This window comes from Apostichopus japonicus, chromosome 6 (assembly GCF_037975245.1).
Source record: "Apostichopus japonicus isolate 1M-3 chromosome 6, ASM3797524v1, whole genome shotgun sequence".
NCBI lineage: Eukaryota > Metazoa > Echinodermata > Holothuroidea > Aspidochirotida > Stichopodidae > Apostichopus > Apostichopus japonicus.
Genome location: NC_092566.1, coordinates 9885284 through 9907646, shown reverse-complemented (window position 1 = coordinate 9907646; position 22363 = coordinate 9885284). Strand labels below are relative to the sequence as shown.

At 37.3% G+C, this 22363-nt stretch overlaps 1 protein-coding gene across 3 annotated transcripts in view; it reads right to left on the bottom strand.

Annotated features, from left to right (window-relative positions):
- Positions 1-2415: 2415 nt before the first annotated feature.
- Positions 2416-22363, bottom strand: part of LOC139968932 (uncharacterized) — a 41667-nt gene continuing 21719 nt past the window's right edge. For 2 of the 3 annotated variants that reach the window (XM_071973557.1, XM_071973556.1), the window contains 8 exons: positions 16548-16630; positions 15883-15950; positions 14951-15253; positions 11651-12334; positions 10746-11075; positions 9697-9813; positions 8076-8125; positions 2416-7536 (listed from right to left, as the gene is read on the bottom strand). In XM_071973557.1, the coding sequence (XP_071829658.1) occupies positions 7486-7536; positions 8076-8125; positions 9697-9813; positions 10746-11075; positions 11651-12334; positions 14951-15253; positions 15883-15950; positions 16548-16630 (1686 nt within the window). In that variant the 3' untranslated portion in view covers positions 2416-7485. Of the gene's footprint in view, positions 7537-8075; positions 8126-9696; positions 9814-10745; positions 11076-11650; positions 12335-14950; positions 15254-15882; positions 15951-16547; positions 16631-19179; positions 19275-22363 lie in introns of those variants that run through there. The other variant, XM_071973558.1, reaches the window with a different exon arrangement.

Genomic DNA, 22363 nt, shown 5'->3' with positions numbered 1-22363 from the left:
TTCAAACGGTGTACCTAATTTGTTTTGACCCGACTGCTTAGGTATATGAAGTTCATTCCAGCCCTACTTCTGTGGTTATTGTGATTTCCAAACTCTGACTTCTGTTGACCTGAAGTGAGCTATGAACTCAACAGAAAATTGTTCGGTTCTTGCACACAGTATGGTGGATCCGCAGGCATGACGTTGAATGTACTTTTTGAGTTATTGTGTTTATAATCAAACCATTGCACACAAACACGCTCCATCCCCCCCCCCCCCACCCACACACACCAACATGTCATGTCCCATTATTTCTCACCCTTTGTCTCGACAATTGATGACTATTGTACTCTGCTACAGCAAGTGACAGGAGCTTCTTTTGTCACATGGTATCACCTGTGAGGCCCAAATATATGCACGCAAGCATGAACACATACACAGACGTAGGCATGCTTCCGCTTGCATTTGTTACGGATGAAAAAAGGGATATAAATCAGTGAGTCATACCCTTAAATTAGGTCCAAATGGACTTGTTTGTCAATCCATAATATAAAAACCTGTTTATACTACAGCGTTCCAGCAGACTAAAATGGCACAGCAGTAAGCCCGCACCCCCACCACCCCTATTGGATAGCTGGGTGCACCCCCCCCCCTCCCCGAGAATAGCAAGTCAGGAAAATTAACCATAACCATGGTAACTGTTGCTAGGGCAACTAACATAGTTGTATATGGCCAAACTGGCAAATGAAATACAATATCTCATACTCCCTATTGAAGCGATGAGATAACAATCATTCCCATAGCTTAATGCAACACTGGTATCGTTAGAGCACATAACTGTTATCTCTTTATCCCACACTTAGCCTACAGCTAGGCCTACTGACTGCAGCACAGGCCGCGGGCGGTCCTAAATTTGAATTGTGTATCTGGCCAGTGCTTGTATTGTATAGGCTTAGGCCTAGGTGGTGTGCAGCTGAACCACTACAGATAGCATTAGAGACCACAATTAGTAACTCAACTTATACATAAATCTGGACGTCTTACGTAGGAACAGGTACCAGCCATCGAGAGTCATGTGACTTGATCCCATGCGCTACTTACGTAATATTTTAGCTGAAGTTAGAACGCTTAGTCTCTGATGCAAAATTTTATTTCGAAAATAACATTAAAATGTTAAGGATAAACCCAAAGACCTTCTTTTTTATGTCAGGTCAAAGCAGACAGTTAAAGATTCAGTTGTTTCTCTTAGGGCACCATAGGCAGATAATATTGTTACTGATAGTCAGGATCTTGCAGATCTTTTGAACAACTATTTTGTGTCGGTTTGTACAATGAAAGATATGAGTAGTGTTCCAGATTTTCAGGGGAAAGTGATGGTCCTAAACTGGATACGGTCATATTTTCGGATGAGGTTGTCTTAAAGGAGCTGCTTTCTCTAAATGTTTCTAAGCTTCTGGACCTGATGCAATCCATCCGTATTTGTTGAAGACTTTTGCACACCATTTCTGTGTTCCACTCTAAATTTTTTAGTAAATTTTTGAATGAAGGTTATGTTCCTCAGGACCGGAGATGTGCTAATATTGCCCCAATTTTCAAGAAGGGGGATAAGTCTAAGCCCTGTAATTATAGGCCCGTTAGTCTCTCTAGTGTTGTTTGTTAGGTCATGGAGTCTACTGTTAAAAATTATATGGTCAGTAACTTCAGTAGTCAGTCTTTGATCAGAGAGTCTCAACATGGCTGTTTTCAAAAAAGGTCTTGTCTCACTAATATTCTTAAGTTTATGGAAGATGTAACAAGCTCACTAAATAGGCAGAAGTCTGTAGTTGTTGTGTTCCTGGATTTCTCAGGCGGCCTTTGATAAAGTTCCCCACCAGCGTCTTTACTTAGGCTGAAGAGTACGAGTGTCAATGGAAATTTACTGTCTTGGATCGAGAATTGGCTTGGTAATAGGAAACAGAGGGTGGTAATTAAAGGCTGTGCTTCTTCTTGGCAGGACGTTACTAGTGGGGTTCCACAAGGGTCTGTTTCGGGTCCCTTAATTGTTGTTTGTTGCCAGTATATAAATGACATTGACGGAGATATTTTGTGTACAGCTAGAAAGTTTGCTGATGACACAAAACTGCTTCTCGAGTTAAATATTACTCTATCAATTTGTAATGAATAAAATAGAACAAAACGGAAACAAATCTAAGGAAAAGTAGAAAAATGATAAAACAAACTAGCGAGCTAGTAAATAGCTATGACAACTTGACATTGACATTGACATTGACATAATTTATTTCCATCATCAATTAAATACAAGAATGTTGAGCGTAACATTTTTAAGCTCACAGAAAGCACAATACAATATAGAGACAACATTCGTTGAATGGGTATATACATAGAAAACTCAAGATTAAATGGAAATTGAGAAAAAAGAAGCAAAATGCTTATAAATACTTTCCCCAGTCATGTATATGTCTATACATGTAATACAGTGAAGGTAAATTGGTGATGGCAATAATAAATGGAAGAAAAAAAATACAGAAAGCACTAAAAATAAAAACACACATGTTGTGGCATAGAGAGAAAGAGACGGTGTATAACTTAATTTAAACAATCATCATCATAGGCTGTCAGGAAATTGTTTTTAAGTCTTTTTTTAAACAAACTTAATGTAACAGCAGATTTAATGGTTTTATCCAATGAATTCCAAATTTTAACACCAGAGAAGGAAATAGAAAATTGTTTTTTCTTTGTTCTTGCATAATTCAAATAAAAATTGCCATAAAATCTCTTATTGTTACTAAGTACAAAATAGCTTTGCAAAGTTGATGGCAGACTATTATGAAAAGCTTTATACATGAAAATACTTGTATTGAAATCAATAAGATCAAAAAACGTAAGTGCTCGTAACTAATGAAATAGTGGGGAAGTATATGGTCCAAAACTTTAGCCTTACAGACAATACGAATAACCTTTTTCTGTTTTAAAAATATTGGATGTACATTGGTTTTGTAAGTGTTACCCCATGCTTCCACACAATAATTCAAATAAGGAAGGAAAATAGCACAATATAAAGAATACAGAGCATGTGTATTAAGAACATGGCTAGCTTTGTAAATAGCACCAATACTTTTGGAAAGTTTACTTGAAATATGGGAAATGTGATCTTTCCAGGAGAGTTTACAGTCAAGGAACACACCAAGAAACTTGACACAGTTAACTTGGTCAATTTCTAAACCATCTATAGTAATGTTGACATTGTTACATGTGGTATGGTTGGAGAAAATCATATAATTTGTTTTGTTTACATTCAATGATAATTTATTAAGGGCAAACCATCTGCTTAACTTCTTAAGTACAGTACTGACCAAATTACATAATGTTTTGATGTCACTATGACTGCAGAATATGTTTGTGTCATCTGCAAAAAAAAAATGAAATTCAATATATTGGTAACATTGCAAATATCATTCAAGTACAAAATGAAAAGTTTAGGTCCAAGGATTGATCCTTGCGGAACCCCACACAATACATTACATAAACCAGACTTTTTATTGTTAACTTGAACATACTGATTCCGGTTTGATAAATAGCTTGAGAGCCAATTTTGGACAATACCACGACAACCATAATGATTTAATTTTTTAAGTAAGATATTATGATCAATAGTATCGAATGCTTTTTTTAAATCTATAAATACCCCAACGGCTGCTTTCTTATGGTCTAAAGAAGATGTAATTTTTTCAACAAGCTCAAGTATTGCCATATTAGCGGACCTACCGGACCTGAAACCATATTGGTTCTCAGAGAGAATATTATGCTTAGCAATGAAATCATCCAACCTTACATCAAACAATTTTTCAAGAATTTTTGAAAACTGTGGAAGCAGTGAAATAGGTCTATAATTATTGAAAGTGTTCTTATCTCCAGTTTTATAGATTGTAATGACTTTAACAACTTTCATTGCATCTGGAAAGATACCACTGGCAAAAGACCTATTGCAAATAAATGTTAAAGGTTCAACTACATATAATATAATATCTTTTATAACTAACATACTCATGTTATTACAATCAACAGATGTCTCACTAGAAAAATTACTCACAACTTGTAGCACTTCTAAAGTGTCTGTATCTGCTAAGCACATAGAATTCATATTGTGATTTTTAAGATAATCAAAAATAGACCCATCTTTATGAGGGATTTGAGCTGCTAGGTTTGGTCCTATACTTGTAAAGAAATGATTGAACCTATCAGCAATGGCCTCACCTGTTACCTCTTTATCATTTTCAACAAAAGTATCAGGATAGCTACTTTTATTTCGACAATTTCTGTTGATTATACTGTTCAGCACTTTCCATGTCTCTTTCAAATTATCACTATGCTTATTTATAAGCTCTGAATAATACTCCCTTTTACAGAATCTTAAGACTGAATTTAACCTATTTTTATAACTTTTGTACCTCAGTTCAGACTCACTTGTTCTTTTCTTTAAGAATCTTATATAAAGCACTTTTTTCTTCTTACAAGCATTTTTCAGCCCTTTGGTCATCCATGGCTTGTCCTTAAATTTCCTCTTGGCTGACACCAACTTGATAGGACAAGTTTCATTGAAACACCTTGTAATAATATCAATAAAATTATTGTATGAAGAATTAACATTTTCCGCAGTGTAAACTTGTTCCCATGACTCATTACTAAGCTTGCTATAAAATGCATTAATATTTACATCACTTTGATTTCTTATGTAGATACAACCATTGTCAGGAACTTGACTTTTTGTATCGTATCCATGACTACAAATTGTAAAAATGGGGAGATGATCACTTACATCACAAACTAATATACCACAATGATGCTCGGCCCCCCAGACATTTGTGTAAATGTTATCAATTAATGTAGCAGACTGACTGGTGATACGCGTGGGTTTGTCTATCAAAGGAAACATACTTAAACTAAACAAGGTATTCAAAAAAACACGTACATGATTACTGTGCTCACAGTTCAATAGCTTTAGATTGAAATCTCCACACAGATAAACATTACATCTTTTATGTCTATACAGTTTCTCAAGGGTATCACACAATACTTCAACAGATGAATCAGGTTGTCTGTACATACAAGATATCAAAACAATCTTTTTGTTTGGCACAGAAACCTTAATTGTTATACACTCAAGTACATTAGTCATTGCAAAACCCATATCAGTCAAAACACTATATTTTAGGGTATTGCAAACATAAATCGCAACTCCGCCACCTCTTTTGTCTTTTCGATCTATATGCTGAAAATCATATCCAGTGAGTTGAAAAAGAGCAGTATTTGAGACATGACTCAACCAAGTCTCACTGATAGCTATGATATCAAAGTTAAAATGTAAGTTGTTTAAATAATCAACAAGGTAACAGAAATTTGCACCAAGACTTCTACAATTAAAATGCACGACGGACAGACCACAATCTTTTGCATCATCTTTAAAGAAGTTGTCAGTATAATAGCTACAGTTAACATTATTGAATGAATTAAATAGGTTATTATCAGCATCAATATCCTGCTCATAATCAAGAAATTTGTAATTTGTATAGTTAAAAGGTTGGAAATTAAGATCATTCAATTGATTTCCGTGGTTACTAATATCATGCATGTCGAAATTTGTGTTAGGTAAAAAGTCTTCAGCAGATAACTCATGACGGGAAAAATATTATTAGCCATAGGTGATTGTTACACAGCTTAAAATATTGCTACATAAGTTTACACTTGCAAGAAGTATGAAATGACTTACTCTGTCCCTGCACAGTAAAAAAGACTCATTTCTTGCATTTAAAAGAATAAATCCACAACAACACAAAAGATACAAAAACATCACAGTTATTTCCATTTTTTAGAAAAGAAATAAGTCACAGTGTGTACAGTAGTTTTTCCTTTGTTGATTTTTTTTTTTTTTTTTTGAGTGGGCACTTCAATGTTCGTTTACAGCTTTGCAAGGTCAGCAGATGAGTTGATTGATATTTTGGTTTCCTCTTGATTATCGATTATCATTCTTTACCAGAGCTATCACTCGTCCATCTACTGTCCAACAATTGCTTACTTTTACATGTTTGTGAGTCTCAGTTAGGAGCCGGTTGTTCATCATGGTTAAATCTTCTTTTATTGTTATCCCAAAACCTTTCAAATTACGCCGAGCCTTGATAACTTCTCGTCTATGTTGGTACGACAGAAACTTTACTAGTATGGGTCGAGGATTTGTCCCGGGGGTAGATCTGCCCAGGCGGTGGCATCTATCGATAAAATCGGTGTTAAGTTCAAGTTTCAGCTTCTCCTTTGCCAATTTGACGAATACATCCATGGTATTTTCATTTGGGTCTTCTTTCATACCAAAGATACGAAGATTGTTACGTCTAGAATACTGTTCCATATCGTTATTAATTTTCAGCAGTTTCTGATGTCCTTCCTCTTGTTTAGCCAGCCTTTCTTTTAGTTCGTAGTTATCCTTCTTGGAGTCATCAAGTTTCTTCTCTACATCAAAGACTCTGGAATCTAACTGATCTAACTAATCAGCTGATTTATGCTGTCCATCTTTTTTTTTCTAAAGCTTTGAATACACATTCTTCTATGGTTGATCTAAAACCTTCACTGGATAGGAGCTCAGTAGTAACAATTGAGGCCACTTCTGCAATTGTTTGCTGGTCTAGCTTTTGCGGTCTTCCCATTGTTATACTTCAGATAGTAGCGAGTGTATGAACCACTGGAGTATGCAATGCTCAGGAGGAGAGAATGTAGTTGTTCAGAGTATAGGCTTTAGTGCTGATATAATAGTAGGCTACAAGATGAAACTGTTTTGCTGAGGTACTCACACGGAATATCAAATTATGATTGAAGTAAGAGAAAATACTCAGATTAGGCTGGTCCACTCATGTCTCTAGCGAATGTACACTGTGTTGTTTGAGGTTTCTCACATATTAATCCATGTAAGAGGGTAATAAACTGAAAAGTTTACACAGCAGATCAAACAAGCATGCTTTGACTTCAAGCATCACCGCGTATATCAACAACTCATTATGATTACGTTTAGATCCAAAGTTTTCACTCTTTTTCCGTTATCTAAATCATTCCAGCTATATATACATATATTAAAACTATGAACAGTTCAAGTGACTCACAAGGGATAGTGATCTCTTAATATGAGTTCGCATCGATATACATTTGAAGGAATTACACTAAAAGATTGTAATTCATTCCACTGTGTATATAAATTCTAGTACAATTATTAAACTTATTACATAATTAAAGATCCTAATATGAAGATTTGTTTTCATTGTTATATATTGTTGTATATTGGTGATTATTTTTAGAATAGAGGATATAAATGCTTTTAAGAGCAGTGCCTCCTTTACAAAGGCAATGAATAATGAAGACAACATTAATACCAACCAAAATAGAAAGGGGTAAAAACAACTAACAAGGTAGTATTTCTATAACGGTTAATTATTGTAATTTCATTTAGGTCGGAGTAATGTAGACTTATCTGTCAGTTAACATGGAATTTAATTCCGTAACTGGTACCGCTTGCATCTGAAAGGAAACACGAAAGCACTTAAATTGTTTAAGAGATCATTACAAAGATGTACAAAGGAAGATCAATAACATTCACCCATGCATCTACCATCCTTCTCTGTTCCATTAATTTCCTTATGCTTAATGATAAAACTCCATTTGGAATTATTCTCCTAGTCTAGGTGGAAAACCTTCTTATAAAATATTGACATATTATTGATTGACGAATGAAAAACACACATGCGCCTTCAACTGAATGAACACATGTCTAATTCTCATCTCATGAGGGGAGGGGAATGGTGAGGAGTGGGGGGGGGGTAGGCGGTGAATACTGTCTAATTTTATTCGTGTTATAATCGTACGAAAAGTTTACACATTGCCAAATTAAACTCGATGTCTGTTGAAAGTCCCATGCTCTAAAACAATGTGTCGAGAAAACATTGAGGAACACGTGAGTTTGTGCCGAGAAATTGTTGCTCTGGTGTAGAACTATGCAATGAAGTCGTAACAATATGTATGGACAATGTTCCCATGAAAAGACGCAAGGATATACTTACATGTCGTTGATTTTTCCAATGTTTGATATGCACAATGATGCGCCAAAGCACTATGATAAAAGAAAGACAAGTTGACAAGTTGAGAAAACGAGACATTCTGTCCAAAATTTGACAAATTGCGGAGTTGATGCGTTGCATGTAGCTTGACAACACAAAAAAATATCTTAATCATTCACTTAATTAGGACCGATTTTTATGGAACTTTGGAAAACCACAAAAAAAAATATACCGAGGCGTATACAAATGCCTTTAAAACTAGGTGACAATCACCCGTTGTTCTACTTCCACTGCAAATTATATATACGTGGATACCAAAGGGTTGTCGAAAGCCTTTGGTCAGCAGAAGTGTAAATTATAAAACTTTAGATGCCAAATTGTGCATTCGGAGGCGTATTTAGATGATTTATTAGGAGAGAAGAAGATTATTACCAAAATGCTAAAGAAGCAGGGTGCTTCACCCTATCAACGCTTTGGAATACATTCCAAAGAAATCGAATTCCTCCATTCAACATGGGAATTTGTGCTATAATCCTCGCTAAGAAACAAGAAATATTGAAACTTGCTACTTCGTTCGCGCCTTTGCCCCTGGACCCTGACTACAGGACTCTGGGATAAATTTTATAGAACGTTTGATTAAGTCCTCTAGGCTGTTATGTGTTTACATATATTTTTTCTCTAAACATGCTGCAGCTTCCGGTGACTTCGCATCACCACCTGTGCTCCAAGTAAATAACATTGTGCAGTTGTACCATATTTATGAAACAAACTGCCTCTTGTTAACCATACTTCGTGAACAGTATTGTCTTGATGGTTCATATACTGGTTTCTGTAATACGCAATATTGTTAATTTTAGTAAAAATATCAACGATTAATTTTAACACAAGCAGGCAGCCACGTCTGCTGCTGGGAGAGGGTCTAACAAAATGAAGGGCACGGTCCCGCACCACCGGTCCCATCTCATCGTCAGAATATTACTAAAAGAAATCCTATCGTACAGTACATGTCATACATGTAACTAAAATATACAGTACAACCGTGGAAAGGGAAATCCTTCAATATATGACAAATAGAACCAAGTTAATTTTACCAGTTTCTCAAGTTTCCCTGCCATCAAGCGCCGACAATCTCCCCCCCCCCCCAAGTTTAGTTGTGCCCCTGCCCACAGGGCGTAAAAAAGTTAGTAGCTGTGGACAGCCAATGTACTCAGTCATGTTTCTTTATTTCATTGTGATATATATATATATATATATATATATATATATATATATATATATATATATATATATCATAGTTGCATACTTCTAATATCGAGAAGAGGGGAAAGCGTCTGTTTTATAAGAAAGGTCAATTGTTTCCAATGCACGTCCATGGTTATTACTTTTGTTAGCTATCAATGCAGCTGACCTAAACTGATGCAAGCCATCCACCGGAGCCACATTACTTCACAAATTCGGGCCTATTTAATTTGGTTGTGCCTTAGACAGTTATGTGTTACTTTGCCTATATTTATAGTGTGACTTTCTAAATTGCTTTCAAATTTGACTTGCAATTGAAGAAGGCAAAGAAAAAAATCATATGACTTGTGATTTGACTTGACTTGTAATAGAATCGCAAACTTACCGTTCAAGATGAGAAGTACTACAGCGATCGTCAGAAATATTATATAATATGGGCTGATCCACACTGCTTTGTCAGCAGGTAAAGGAGCATCCGAAATCTGAGGACACTTTTCCCTATCTGCGAAAACAGAAGTTCATCAATGACAACCAGTGGCGATTCCAGGATTGAATAAAGTAAAGGATGTGGACCCTGGTCTCCTTGAAAGCGATCCCCATGTAGGGCGCCTGGGAGAATCTTCACAGGACTAAACGCAAGGTTGTGCCAATAACTACTCATGTACTATTTACATAAACCGCCATTCACCGTCCCATATATTCTTTTTAATTTTAGCGATTATAAAATACCAGTGTTCCTTTTCATATTCCTATTCAAATTCATATTCCTTTTCATATTTATGCTAGTCCTCTGGCTTAATATTCGTTCTGTATTAATGAATTCAGACTGGTAGTCCTTTGTAACGATATGCTATTTGTAGTTTTACGAATAAGGCACAGAGAATTCAGCAACATTTGTATTGAGATTAAATTTGTGTTGGTTGGAATTAAGGTACGACTTTTCTTAAAACTGTACATCTTCGTGCCATTGGTTACGATATACTTCTAGTTCAGGGCACTCTGTGCAGTCATGTGACACAGTGCAGTGTCATAACATAGGACAGTGAATTTCTGTGATAATAAAGAAAGTAGTTTCTGGAAACTTTGATGTGGCACCACAAGCTAACAACCAATTTTACTGTGGTAACAGAAGCTAACTTTGGAGTTGGGCGTAGCTCTTTATGAAAGCTGAAAGTACCTACTATCTAGTACTATAGTTCTAGTGCAAGTTATGTAGATCAAATGTTCTTTCAGGTATAAAAGTCTGAACACCATTTAACATGATAACTCGAAAAGCTCAGCTAGGGTAAACTTGATAGTACACATAAAGCTTCATATCCAAATATCTTCAAAAAAATGACATAAAGTGTCGCAAGGAATTACAACACATTTTGGCTTTCTGGTTAATAGTATAGTTACAGCAAAATAACGTATATAGAACAACATTCTACTTACGAGATGATATTGTGATATGAACATCTGATTTAAAGATGTAGGCAGCCGGCCCCACAGCTTGGCAAATGATAGTCCCATTCTCTTGACAACTATCGTCCACCAAAATCACGTCTCCGTAAATGCTAGTGTAAAACAGCCCCTCGTCTTCATAGGTTGATACCTCAGTGTTAATGACAGCAAGATTGGTTGACAGGGCTTTTATCTTGAGTTCCATCTCAGGATGAACCCCATTCACTTTACATGTAATGGTTTTTGTTTCGGTAATATAGAAACTACATGGTTGAAATAGTTTGCAACCTTCAACTAAGACTTTTGATGGTGTAGGTTGAACTGTAAAAAAAAAATGAAAAATAAGAAAGCTATATGTCATCACAATGCCAAATCCTGTTCAAGCCTGCACCAAAACTTCCTTAATAGCATATCATATGCCAATGAATTACACTGCATGATTGATAAAGCAATTTAAAACCAGGAAAATATATCTGGCCATATCTATTTGGTTGCCTCAACATTTACCGGTTTATATATCAACGAATCAGACCATATACTCTCAACAAACAAATTACCATAGGCATAGAACATGTTCGTATCTGGTTTGATTTGAATGGATGTTATACCTTGGTAAAAGATATACATTGAAAATGAGATATCTTCAATATTAATAAGTAAATTTTAAATCCTTTACACCAGAATTGAAACATTATCTACATGCCTTTATGTGGTATCGATGTTCGTGATATAGCATTCGCTCGTTCTCCAAAACCAAAAATTATTCTGTAACTCTGATTAAAGATTAAAGAACTGTAATTTGTATTATTTTGTTCATAGATTAATTTTTAACAATTTGGAAAATAGTGCATATGATAAACGGCGGAAACAGTAAACAAAATAAATGCGTTGCCTACCTATTACTTCAACACGCTGCAGAATGGATTTTGTGTTGTTTACCGTGCTGTGGACACATGCATACTGCCCTTCGTGTTGTAATCCAACTTGTGAGATTACTAAGTCGCCGCTTTTGTCGAGACTTACTTGCTCATCCGTATCCATTGATGGAACAACACCATAAGCGGAATATATTAGGTATCCACTGTTTTTTGTTTCAAGCGATTTGGCCATCCACAACACGATTGAATCTTCAACAGCAATGGTTAGTGGACACTCTAGTACCAAGTCTTGGTTTTGAATAGCGTAAACTGGATCTTCTGGAAGATCTGGTTGTTTTTCAAAAGGGTCATTTTGAGAGATGTCAAGCAATACTTTGCTATCGGATTCTTGTACCACAGAATATGGGTTGTGAGACTTGCACACAAGTAACACCAAGGACTGCATATTGACAAGAAGGAGTATTTGACCTATGGCCATCTCTGATGTTACCGAAAAAGTTATCAAATCTGCAGAAAGTGTCTGATTTGTGGTGGAGTTCAGTGGTATGTCGTGAGTCCCATCTCTCATGAACCACGATATTGTTGCTGCTGGTCTTGTGTTGTGATGGACACATGAGATGACTCCATCTAGATTACCTTTCATGATGCAATCAGAATTACCCAAGCACTCTGTAATAACCGGGACTGGTTCGATTGGTTCAACTGCGAAATAAATTCATAAACTTTACATGTCTGGAGTTGCTGTGAATGCTCAAGTAAGGTATTGGAATTCACGATTTTGCTTTGTAATATAAAAGCTGGACGTGTGCCTTGTGCGCAGATGCATAGAGTTTTTTCTATGATGTATAGCAGTAATATTTTTGACACAGTATTTTATATCTCTCTGAGTGCAATCCGCCATATCTTGTCTGGTATATTGTCATTACGTTTTTCTTACTTTCTTACTCACTAACTCACTTGCATATTGCACGCTGACATAGGCCATATATATAGAAATTACTCACTCACTCACTGATTCACTTACGTACTCACTGCGTAAAGCGCTAATTTAGTTTAAAGTAAATGAAACCCTTAAACATTACTGCTTGAGCTGCACCAGTATTTTGCTGCCAATAATTGATATGAGAAATTATATTAAACATGTATAATTAGTAAGTAAAACGTGACAAATGCGACTGAGGGACAATAGACAGGTGCGTATCCGGGGGGGGCGTTGGGGCGCGCCCCCCGGGTAAGAAAAAGAGAAGAGAAAAAAAGAGAAGAAAAAAGGAAAAAAGAGGGGAAAAAAGAGGAGGAGGAGAGGAAGGAAGGGAAAAGAAAAAGAAGAAAGAGAGAATAAGGAGAAAAAGAAGGTGTAAAAGCAAAACGCGAAGACACCGGGAAGAGAAAGAAGAACAGTGACATCATTACAGCGCTGAAGGGTAGCCAGTGACGGATCAATGATTTCGTAAAAGTGTGACTCACCCTACCCCTTACACCGACAACTCCATTTTTTGACGTTCCCATTTTCCTCTCTCACTAATGATCTATATATATATACTACATATGGTCTATCATAACGCGTGTGTAGAATTGTGCTATGAAACCAACTGTGGCTGGTCTCGAACTCGACCGTATCGTCGGGGAACATGACGCATTTTGGGATGGGGGCGACCGCCCGCCCCCCCCCATTCAGCATTTTTTTAAATGATATCGCAAAGTAATTTCAAAATAGAAAGTGCTTAGAGGCAACTTACAAGGCCTGGGAAGTGTCATTTCCAGCGATCTGGGAGACATTTTCGGCCAAAATTTGCTTGTACGCTTCGCGCCAACCTATGGTGGTGCTACGCTTAGATAATTTGCCTACAGGCGTCGCCCTCCCTTGGCAAATTCCTCGCTACGCGCCTGTTCGAATTTGTTACGCAAACAGCAGATATCACATCATATCAGTGAGCATGAAAATGGCGTCCCAGGATGAAAAGCCTCAAAACTGTCCGACTTGCCTGAAAAAATAACCGAAAATTTTCGCGCGCGAAGCGCGCGTTCAACGTGTTCATGTCAATATCATATAAGCAAGCATCTGTTATTTCATCGCATGCCATCATGTACCGTACGGTCCGTTCAAATTGCGCAGTATACCGCGGGATGCTAATGTAAACAACGACATGTCTCATGTAGATGTATAAAAAGCATGGAGGTCCAATTATGTCAAAACTCTCTTCTACATTAGTAATGGCGAATTAGGGCCTGCACCCCCGCCGCGCAGTGGCGGAGCGTCCATATGGTCAGGGGGCGGATGCCCCCCCCCTGACGGACTCAAATGGACTGCTGGCGCCTTTTTCAGCTCTTTACCACTTTTTACTTATTCTAGATTATTGACTTTTTTATTGCGCTCTCATCTACTTATTGACATTTGTCACATTTTGTTCGTGTAATTTGGCGATGACACCTTATTCTTCGTTTATCTGCAAAATTAGCCAGGCCCGGAAAGGGTCATTTCCGGCGGTCTAGGGAGTATCTTTACTCAAAAATTTTCTGTACGCTACGCGCCAACCAGTGGTGGCGCTCCGCTTAGATAGTGTCGAAAGCGCCCCTTCAGACCATTCTCGCCACTCCTGACCAATACCCCTAGCTCCGCCACTGCCGCCGCGCCTCCTACGCCTATGTGTGTAGTGTTCGGTTTCGGAAATACCTGCTATTTTTTCATTTCCTTCAACCAAGTTTTATAATAGCCGTTAAAACAGGTTTTAATATTTGTACACCAATGTGTCTGAATTTTCGAAAATTTCTGACCAACATTCTACATCACACTTCCCTCTACTCCGGTCTGTTAGGGGTTGAAGGAAGTTTTTTCTATATTGGTTGTCCATAGATGAAATTTTGTACAACATTATGGGTGTGTTTTGAAGTGAGTTTATTCACGAGAAATGTGAATTTTCAAATTCTGAACAAATATGGGGCTTTAAACCTTGAAAAGTGGGGCTGACGGGTATTGTGGGCCGCGACGTAGAATCACCTACAAAAGCAAAGACCCACAGGAGATGCGATCAGGTCGAACATGACGTGTGCCGGGTTGACAATCTTCAAAAAGGTTATGGATGGAAAAAAAAAACTATTAGGAAATACTTGGTTCTCAGGCAAAAAGTGTACATCTGGTTGGTCATTTCAAGCCCGAGAAGTGCCGTTTCCGGTGATCTGGGGGGTTTCAAAACAAGAAATTTTCTTGTACGCTGCGCGCCAACCGATGGTGGCGCTCCGCTTAGATAGTAATTCGCGCCCCCCCCCCCCGGGTTTGAAAATCCTGGATACGCGCCTGATAGAGTAGCAATAAATACCTACCATACACAATAACTGTTATGTCTTTGGTTCTTCTAATCAAGTTGGGGCTCACACTTTCCAAGTGAAATACTCTTTCGTGCTGAACCGTTACTGAGTTGATAATCAACGAGCCATCACTGTCTACGTTGAATTCACCTGTCGTATAACCTGTTCCTCTGACTCGTCCGTTCTCCAGTATGATCAATGCAGTATCGCCTCCTTCATTATTCGTATCGAACCAGTAGAAACGGGTACTGTTTTCGAAAAGTCGACATCTGATGAATCCTTTACTTCCCAACAGGACGCTTTGTGCTGTGAGACAATCTATTGAAAATGTAAGAAGAATATTTCGCGCGTTTTGTAGGGGAGGCAAATGCTAAATAAGTTTATAGACCATGATTAATGCCTTTATAGAAAACCTCGAACAAACATCGAAAGTAGATCAGACAATCATAACAAGCTATTGTGCTAAATATGTCTGATCCAATTTTGAAGATACGAAAAGCTTCGATTAACTTTGAACGGGTAGGCCTATATCTTCTTTGCAACCAATGGATGCAGACATTTTGGTAACCTCGAAGTGACGGTTTTTTATGGTGATGACGTAACTTTTCCGACCAATCATGAGCGACTGTTTACACACAACTGCAAACCTGTTTGGGGAAAGAAAATCGCTGCCCGGCCCCCACTGAGATACGTTCAAGAGAAATGTAAGTGTAATTCCTATTTGTGACATGCCTTGTTTTGTCCCGATATGCATTTATACATATGCGTTTGTTGCTCTGTCCTAACTGTTTGCTACCCCTACAATGACGCCACCCCTTCCCCACCCTCTTTGTATTTCTGGTGCCGCCACCGCTTACACAAACTTAGCTTATATGCAACCGTAGACTACCCAAGAAAAATTCGCAACTTTTAGTAAAAGATTAATACTGTTTAAGTTACTATCTCACCTGTGTTCCCTGTTGCAACACCACACAAACCAACCAATTGAATTATTATTAATGCCTGAGATAGAATCCTAAGAGCAAGAAAAGAACATTATCATGACAAATGCATAACTCGTTTAATTCTGTAAGGTATGTAGATATTCATAACAATTTAAAAACATAAAAATAAGAGACCGTACAAAATTCAGCAAACTTGGCTACAAATGGATGTATTCACAAACCACTGCATCAGCACCAATCTGTTTTAAGGCTACACCACAAGTATGCTGGTGGATCAGTTAAGTCGTTTGGTTCTTTCATGGATGACTTTTCATTAAATTACCGTTCCTGATTTCTGCAAGTATTTTCAAATAGTGTGAATTACCAGTTATAAGTATTTATTGCAATAATTTTTTACCAAAATATTATATTATACTTCAAGTTTACGTGTTCTTTTACACACTCTGATAATAACGTCTATTTTTAATGACGACACATTCCATCTGCTTTCGCTCATAATAAACTTTGGTCACAATTGAACAAAATATAATAAAATATTACAGACTGTTGCTACGAATCGAGCTTTATAACTTAATTTCCAGTACGATTGATGTAGAAGTAATTATTAGTAATTATACAAAGTGAGACCACTTATTACAATCTTCATAACAAAAGAAATGATCGTGTACCTATATGTCGTCAGTTGAGGTCTTGGTTTGTATTTCGCCGAGATAAGTCCTTGATTTGGTTGAACTAAACGGCGTGTTCCTGCCTGAAAAAGGAAAATATAGATTGGCGCTGTTATTGTTTTTATTTTGTATTTTGCCTAAGGTATTGATGAAAAAAACTATATACCCTGTCTGAATCTCGATGATATATATCTGAAAATCCATACGTGAATGTACTCTTCACTTGTAGATAATTCAACCGTAATTTGTAATGGATAAATACTTCATGCATACCCGATATGCAGATCATACATTACGAATTACTGCAACTATTTCTAACGGTGTATTACCCGTTGCAGAAACGCAAGGGAGTAGTTATGCATTGAGTTAAATTGGTATGGCTGAGGACGGGAATGTTACGGGGGGGGGGGGGTAGCAGGACCATGATGGAGGTCCAAAGTAGAAGCTGCAGTAGACTGCATGATTTTGAGATATTTATTATTATTTCTTGTAGAGATCATCCACTCCTCGGTTCGGTACGGTATTCCCAATACGTTACTAAACCCGAAATCATTTCGTTCCTTTTCTCAACATATTTTGCCGTCCAGAGTCATTTTTTAAAACTGATTCCCCTTTCAGTCATTAAACCATAACAAAAGAAGGAAATCCATTTCAACTGCTGGATACTGCAGCTGATAAATCACATTACAGTAAGTTTTTAATCAATTCAACTTCAAATCATGAAACATCGGTCAAAATATTCTCATATCGACTAAAAGATTTTATGGTTGCAAGGGCTACGTTGCTTGCTGGCAAGCACTAGAACAGATGGATAATAGCCGAAATTTGTTAACCTATCCGTATATTTATTCAAATTTATTGTGTCACTTCACTGTCAAAGTAATATCCTATACTGTTATCTCAGAAACTGTTCCCAAAAATATCGTAACATTGCGATATAAATGTTGTTCTCCAGTTCATTCCCTACCCCCTTCCCTTAATCCTCTCTTTGTCCCTCCACTGTTTATCTCCCACCTCTCCTCTTCCCATGTTGGTTTCTTTCTTCTCTCCATCCCTTGTCTACTAATCCCCTTACATCTATCTCTTTGTGTTCACCATGCTCATTAACCTGTCTGTATTCTGTGCATGTGTTTGTTCTTCTGTTACTGTTACTTGTCATTTAGCCTTTGAAGAAGATCCTGCTAGGATCGAAACGTCAGGCCAACTTCCTTTTACACATTCTCCTACACAGGCTCTCTAGTGGATAAGCAGTTTGCTAACAGTTTTATTTTATTTTGATTCATATTTTAAACAATATATATCTTTACTTTATTGTGCTAAACATACCCTGGCTTAACTGTATTTATAGATACTTAGTATAACGATTGAATTTATCAGATTTTTTTGCTGTATATGATTTTGGTCGTTCTGGTAATGACATCGAAAATATACAAAATACGTTGCATCAAGTGGATAGCCACACCATTTCTGCAAATAAGTTTGAAAGATTGGTCATACGTTTATTATGTCTACAAGAACAGAAGACTTTTCGGATTTTGTGAGTGTATACATAGAAGATTTTTTTCGTTGACATCCAGTTGACACAAAACTGTACTTTTGTCGAAAAATATGCAACACCAGTTTTGCTTCAAATACTTCATATGTTTAGTATTTGTCAAATATCATATATTCACGATGGCTCACCGATAAAAAATATTGTGTTTGATAGATACTGGTTCAAACTGCTTAAATCCGAATCATTTGTTGATAGTTCAATGCAACTTCACTCGTTTCTGTTCTCAGTGAAATGCATTAACAAATACTTTACTCGTATGTCACCGTGAGTTTTTACTCACATGGGGTCGAAATTTAGAATATTTACCACTATTGCAGCGGAATAGTGGATTTGAAAATACACTATTCCGTCTCATTTTCCACTATTCCTTAATTTCCTTTGAAACTATAAAAAGAAAAAAAATAACATAACAAAATTATATGTTGAGTCTTCTGTTGGGTTATTGATAATCATTAGTGTTTTGTGTACTGAGGCAAGAATGCAGGTAACCCAGGACGCAGGTTGTAAAACCCACTCACAAGGGCAATGTCAATGGCTAGTTTCGTACACTTCAGGGTATATGGGTCACACGGACACCCACGGCCCAGCGCGGGAAGATTGCTGTAAAAATTCAGCCTAGCGGGAAATGTTTTGAACAATATTGCCATTCCAATTTTTTTTTTTTAATTTATATTGTATGTTAGTTAGTAAACGTTTTCTTTCGTATGAATATGACTTCAATTCAGTGTTTCCTCGGAAATCCCCGCATCGTTTTCTTGCATTCGCGTTAAGTTTATACTCAAGGCACAACGTATTCACTTCACTGTATAGAGGGGAAAAAACGAAAATCGGTAGGGAAATTACCAATTGTGTACGAAAAGTAAGTTGGTACACCTTTCAAATTTTACGAAAAGATTGAACAAAACACATTCGAAAAATTCATGCGAATCTGGCATATCGTGCTAAATGCAACTAATGTCATGTTAACAAGGCTCTAGTACACCCATCTATGAATAAAACGGAAGACCACATCTGGTATTAAGCGGGAGAAAAAGTATTTCCTAGAATTTCCAAAAATACGCAAAAATAATATCCTACCATAGTTAAGTGTATAGCAAATAGCCTAACCACCTCGTCGGTTACGGATCACACGTAACTACAAAACACAACTCATTGTATTTTGCGAAGTTGACGTTTTCTACAAGAACATGGAAACAATATTAAGCATCAGTGAATCATGCCAACTTTGGCCTAAAACATGTCATTAGACATTTGTCTGTAAGATCTTGTCAACAGAAAACTGTAAGTAACATTATTGTGTCGAGGGGAGTGGATTTTACCAATCTTGTTGATCTTTCTTTCTTACAAAGCGCTCCTTACAAAATCAATGATAATGACGACCGTTTCATTCAAACTTTGATACGTCCAAGATTTTATCGCGACACACAAACTAGTAAAACTGTAACTAGCATTAATCTTGTTGTAATCAATTGCAAAGATGAATCTAAGGGCCCCGATCCTCAACCATTATCTGTTTGTTTGATTAATGTTCGATCAGTTAAAAACAAAGCTGTGTCAGTTGCCGACTATGTTTCCTCAGAGAAAATTGATGTCCTTGCAATTACTGAGACATGGCTAAGGGAACCAACAGACAACCATACATTACGCAATCTTGTTCCTAATGGTTATGATTTTAAACACATACCTCGTCAAGCCAACAGGCCTGGTGGAGGTGTTGGCATTCTATACAATTCCTGTGTAACTGTGGAAGTGATAAGCTCAAATCGAAATTGCGGCTTCACTCATTTTGAACATATGAACTGTAGGGTCAGTCACAAGAATTCTCAATTTATTATGTGCGTCGTTTACAGACCCCCACCCTCTACCAAAAATGGACTCAAAAATACAGTATTTTTTGATGAATGGTCGCAATTTTTGGAGAGTCTTGCCTCGTCCATTGATAAGGTTGTTATTGTTGGCGATGTTAATTTTCATCTCGATAAAGCAAATGATCTTAGTACCAAGCGGTTCTGCAATTTGCTTAATGCTTACAGTTTTGTGCAAAACGTTACTGGACCCACCCAACGTGCGGGCCACACACTAGACACTGTTATCACCAACGAGTCCGCATCGAGTGGTTTTCTTTCTGGATCTCCGATAATCACCGATCCTAATCTTGGTGATGCCAATGGAAACTTAACCTGCGACCACTATGCTGTGCATTTCAACCTTGATATGTGTAAACCAAAGCATCCACGTAAATGTATAACGTACCGAAGGTATCGCTCTATACAAATTTCAGACTTAGTGGATGACATAAGGAATAATGCCGAGCTGATGGTTACGAATCGTTCATTATGTGATTTGGTTGACATTTACAATAGCCAGTTGACACGCCTAATGGATATTCATGCACCAATAATCACGAAGTATATCACATTGCGCCCTAATGCACCTTGGTATTCTGATAGATTGAGAGATGCGAAACATAAGCGCCGTAAAGCTGAAAGAGTCTGGAGAAAATCAAAACTTACTGTTCATTTTCTGATTTACAAACAATCGTACCGCGATGTAAATAAATTACTTGTCAAAGAAAAACAAAACTATTACTCAACTAAGATTACTGAATGTGGTAACGACATGAAGCAACTCTTTCAATTGACTCGCCACATTATGGGAGAAAATAGTAGCTTAACCTTGCCCGATCACACCTCGGCCGAGAATCTCGCAAATCAATTCAATGAGTTTTTCATAGATAAAGTTGCTTCCATTCACCAACGTTTCGATAATAACGTCAGTTGGACGGACATAATGGAAGCCGATGTTACCTTTAATGGAGAATGCCTTTCACAATTTGAACCCACCAATGAGACTGAGATACGGGAATTAATTCTTCGTCTACCAAATAAATCGTGTTCCATGGATCCTTTGCCAACATGGATATTGAAGAGGTGTGTTGATGTTTTGCTCCCAATTATTACCGCCATTGTTAATAAATCCCTAGCCGAGTCTCTCGTTCCGCCATCATTCAAACAGTCGTGTGTAACTCCACTCCTGAAAAAAACTGGACTGAACAAAGACTCTCTTTTAAATTACCGACCTGTTTCGCAATTACCATTTGTGTCGAAACTAGTTGAAAGAGTCGTTGCAAACAGATTAAGTCACCACCTAGCTGTAAATGCACTGCACGATACTTACCAGTCTGCCTACAGGCAACACCACTCAACGGAGTCCGCTCTTTTGAAGGTGCACAACGAAATAGCAGTTTCACTTGATTCGAAGTTTAATGTGGCTCTTATCTTACTTGACTTGTCCGCTGCTTTCGATGTCATCGACCACCAAATTTTGTTTCAACGTCTGGAAAAAACTTTTGGGGTTACACTAAATGCATTAAGCTGGTTTAAATCTTATATGACAGGAAGAAAGCAATGGGTCAAAATTGGCCAGACTTCGTCGACAGCTGTACAACTTAGCAGTGGCGTCCCACAAGGCTCAGTACTTGGCCCCATCATTTATTGTATGTTCACCAAACCACTGTGTGAAATCATAAAGCGTCACCAAGTCAACTACCACTGCTACGCCAATGATACGCAACTCTATTTACAGTTCGATCCCAAAATGTCATGGACAGAAATACAAGAAAAGTTGCAGGAATGTGTAAACAAAGTTGGGATGTGGTTGAGGAGAAACAAACTTATGTTAAATGATGTTAAAACGGAACTTATTATTTTTTCACCTAAAACCCAATTGAAAGACGATGTAACTCCGCACATTACAGTTGGGACCAATACCATTTATCCTGCATCTATTGTTAAGAATTTAGGAGTTTACTTTGACTCTCATCTTACCATGGAGACCCAAGTTAATCACATTATCAAGTCTTGCTATTTCCATATTCGTAATATAGGTAGAATAAGAGATTTCATTACAACTGATGCATGTAAAATACTGGTTCAATCCCTCGTTACCTCTCGCTTCGATTATTGCAATTCTTTACTATTTGGTATTTCACAGTCTCTAACAAACCGCCTACAACGCACACAAAATTGTGCAGCTCGCCTTATATCTAGAACTCCTCGTCGCAACCATATATCTCCTGTACTGTATGAACTACATTGGTTACCTGTACGTTTTCGATCAAAATTTAAGATTCTTTTACTTACCTTTAAGGCTCTTAATCACTTGACCCCTAGTTACATCACCAATGAGACCATACCTTATATTCCGCCTAGATCCTTACGCTCAATGAATAAAAATTTACTTAGTGTGCCTTCTACCCGAT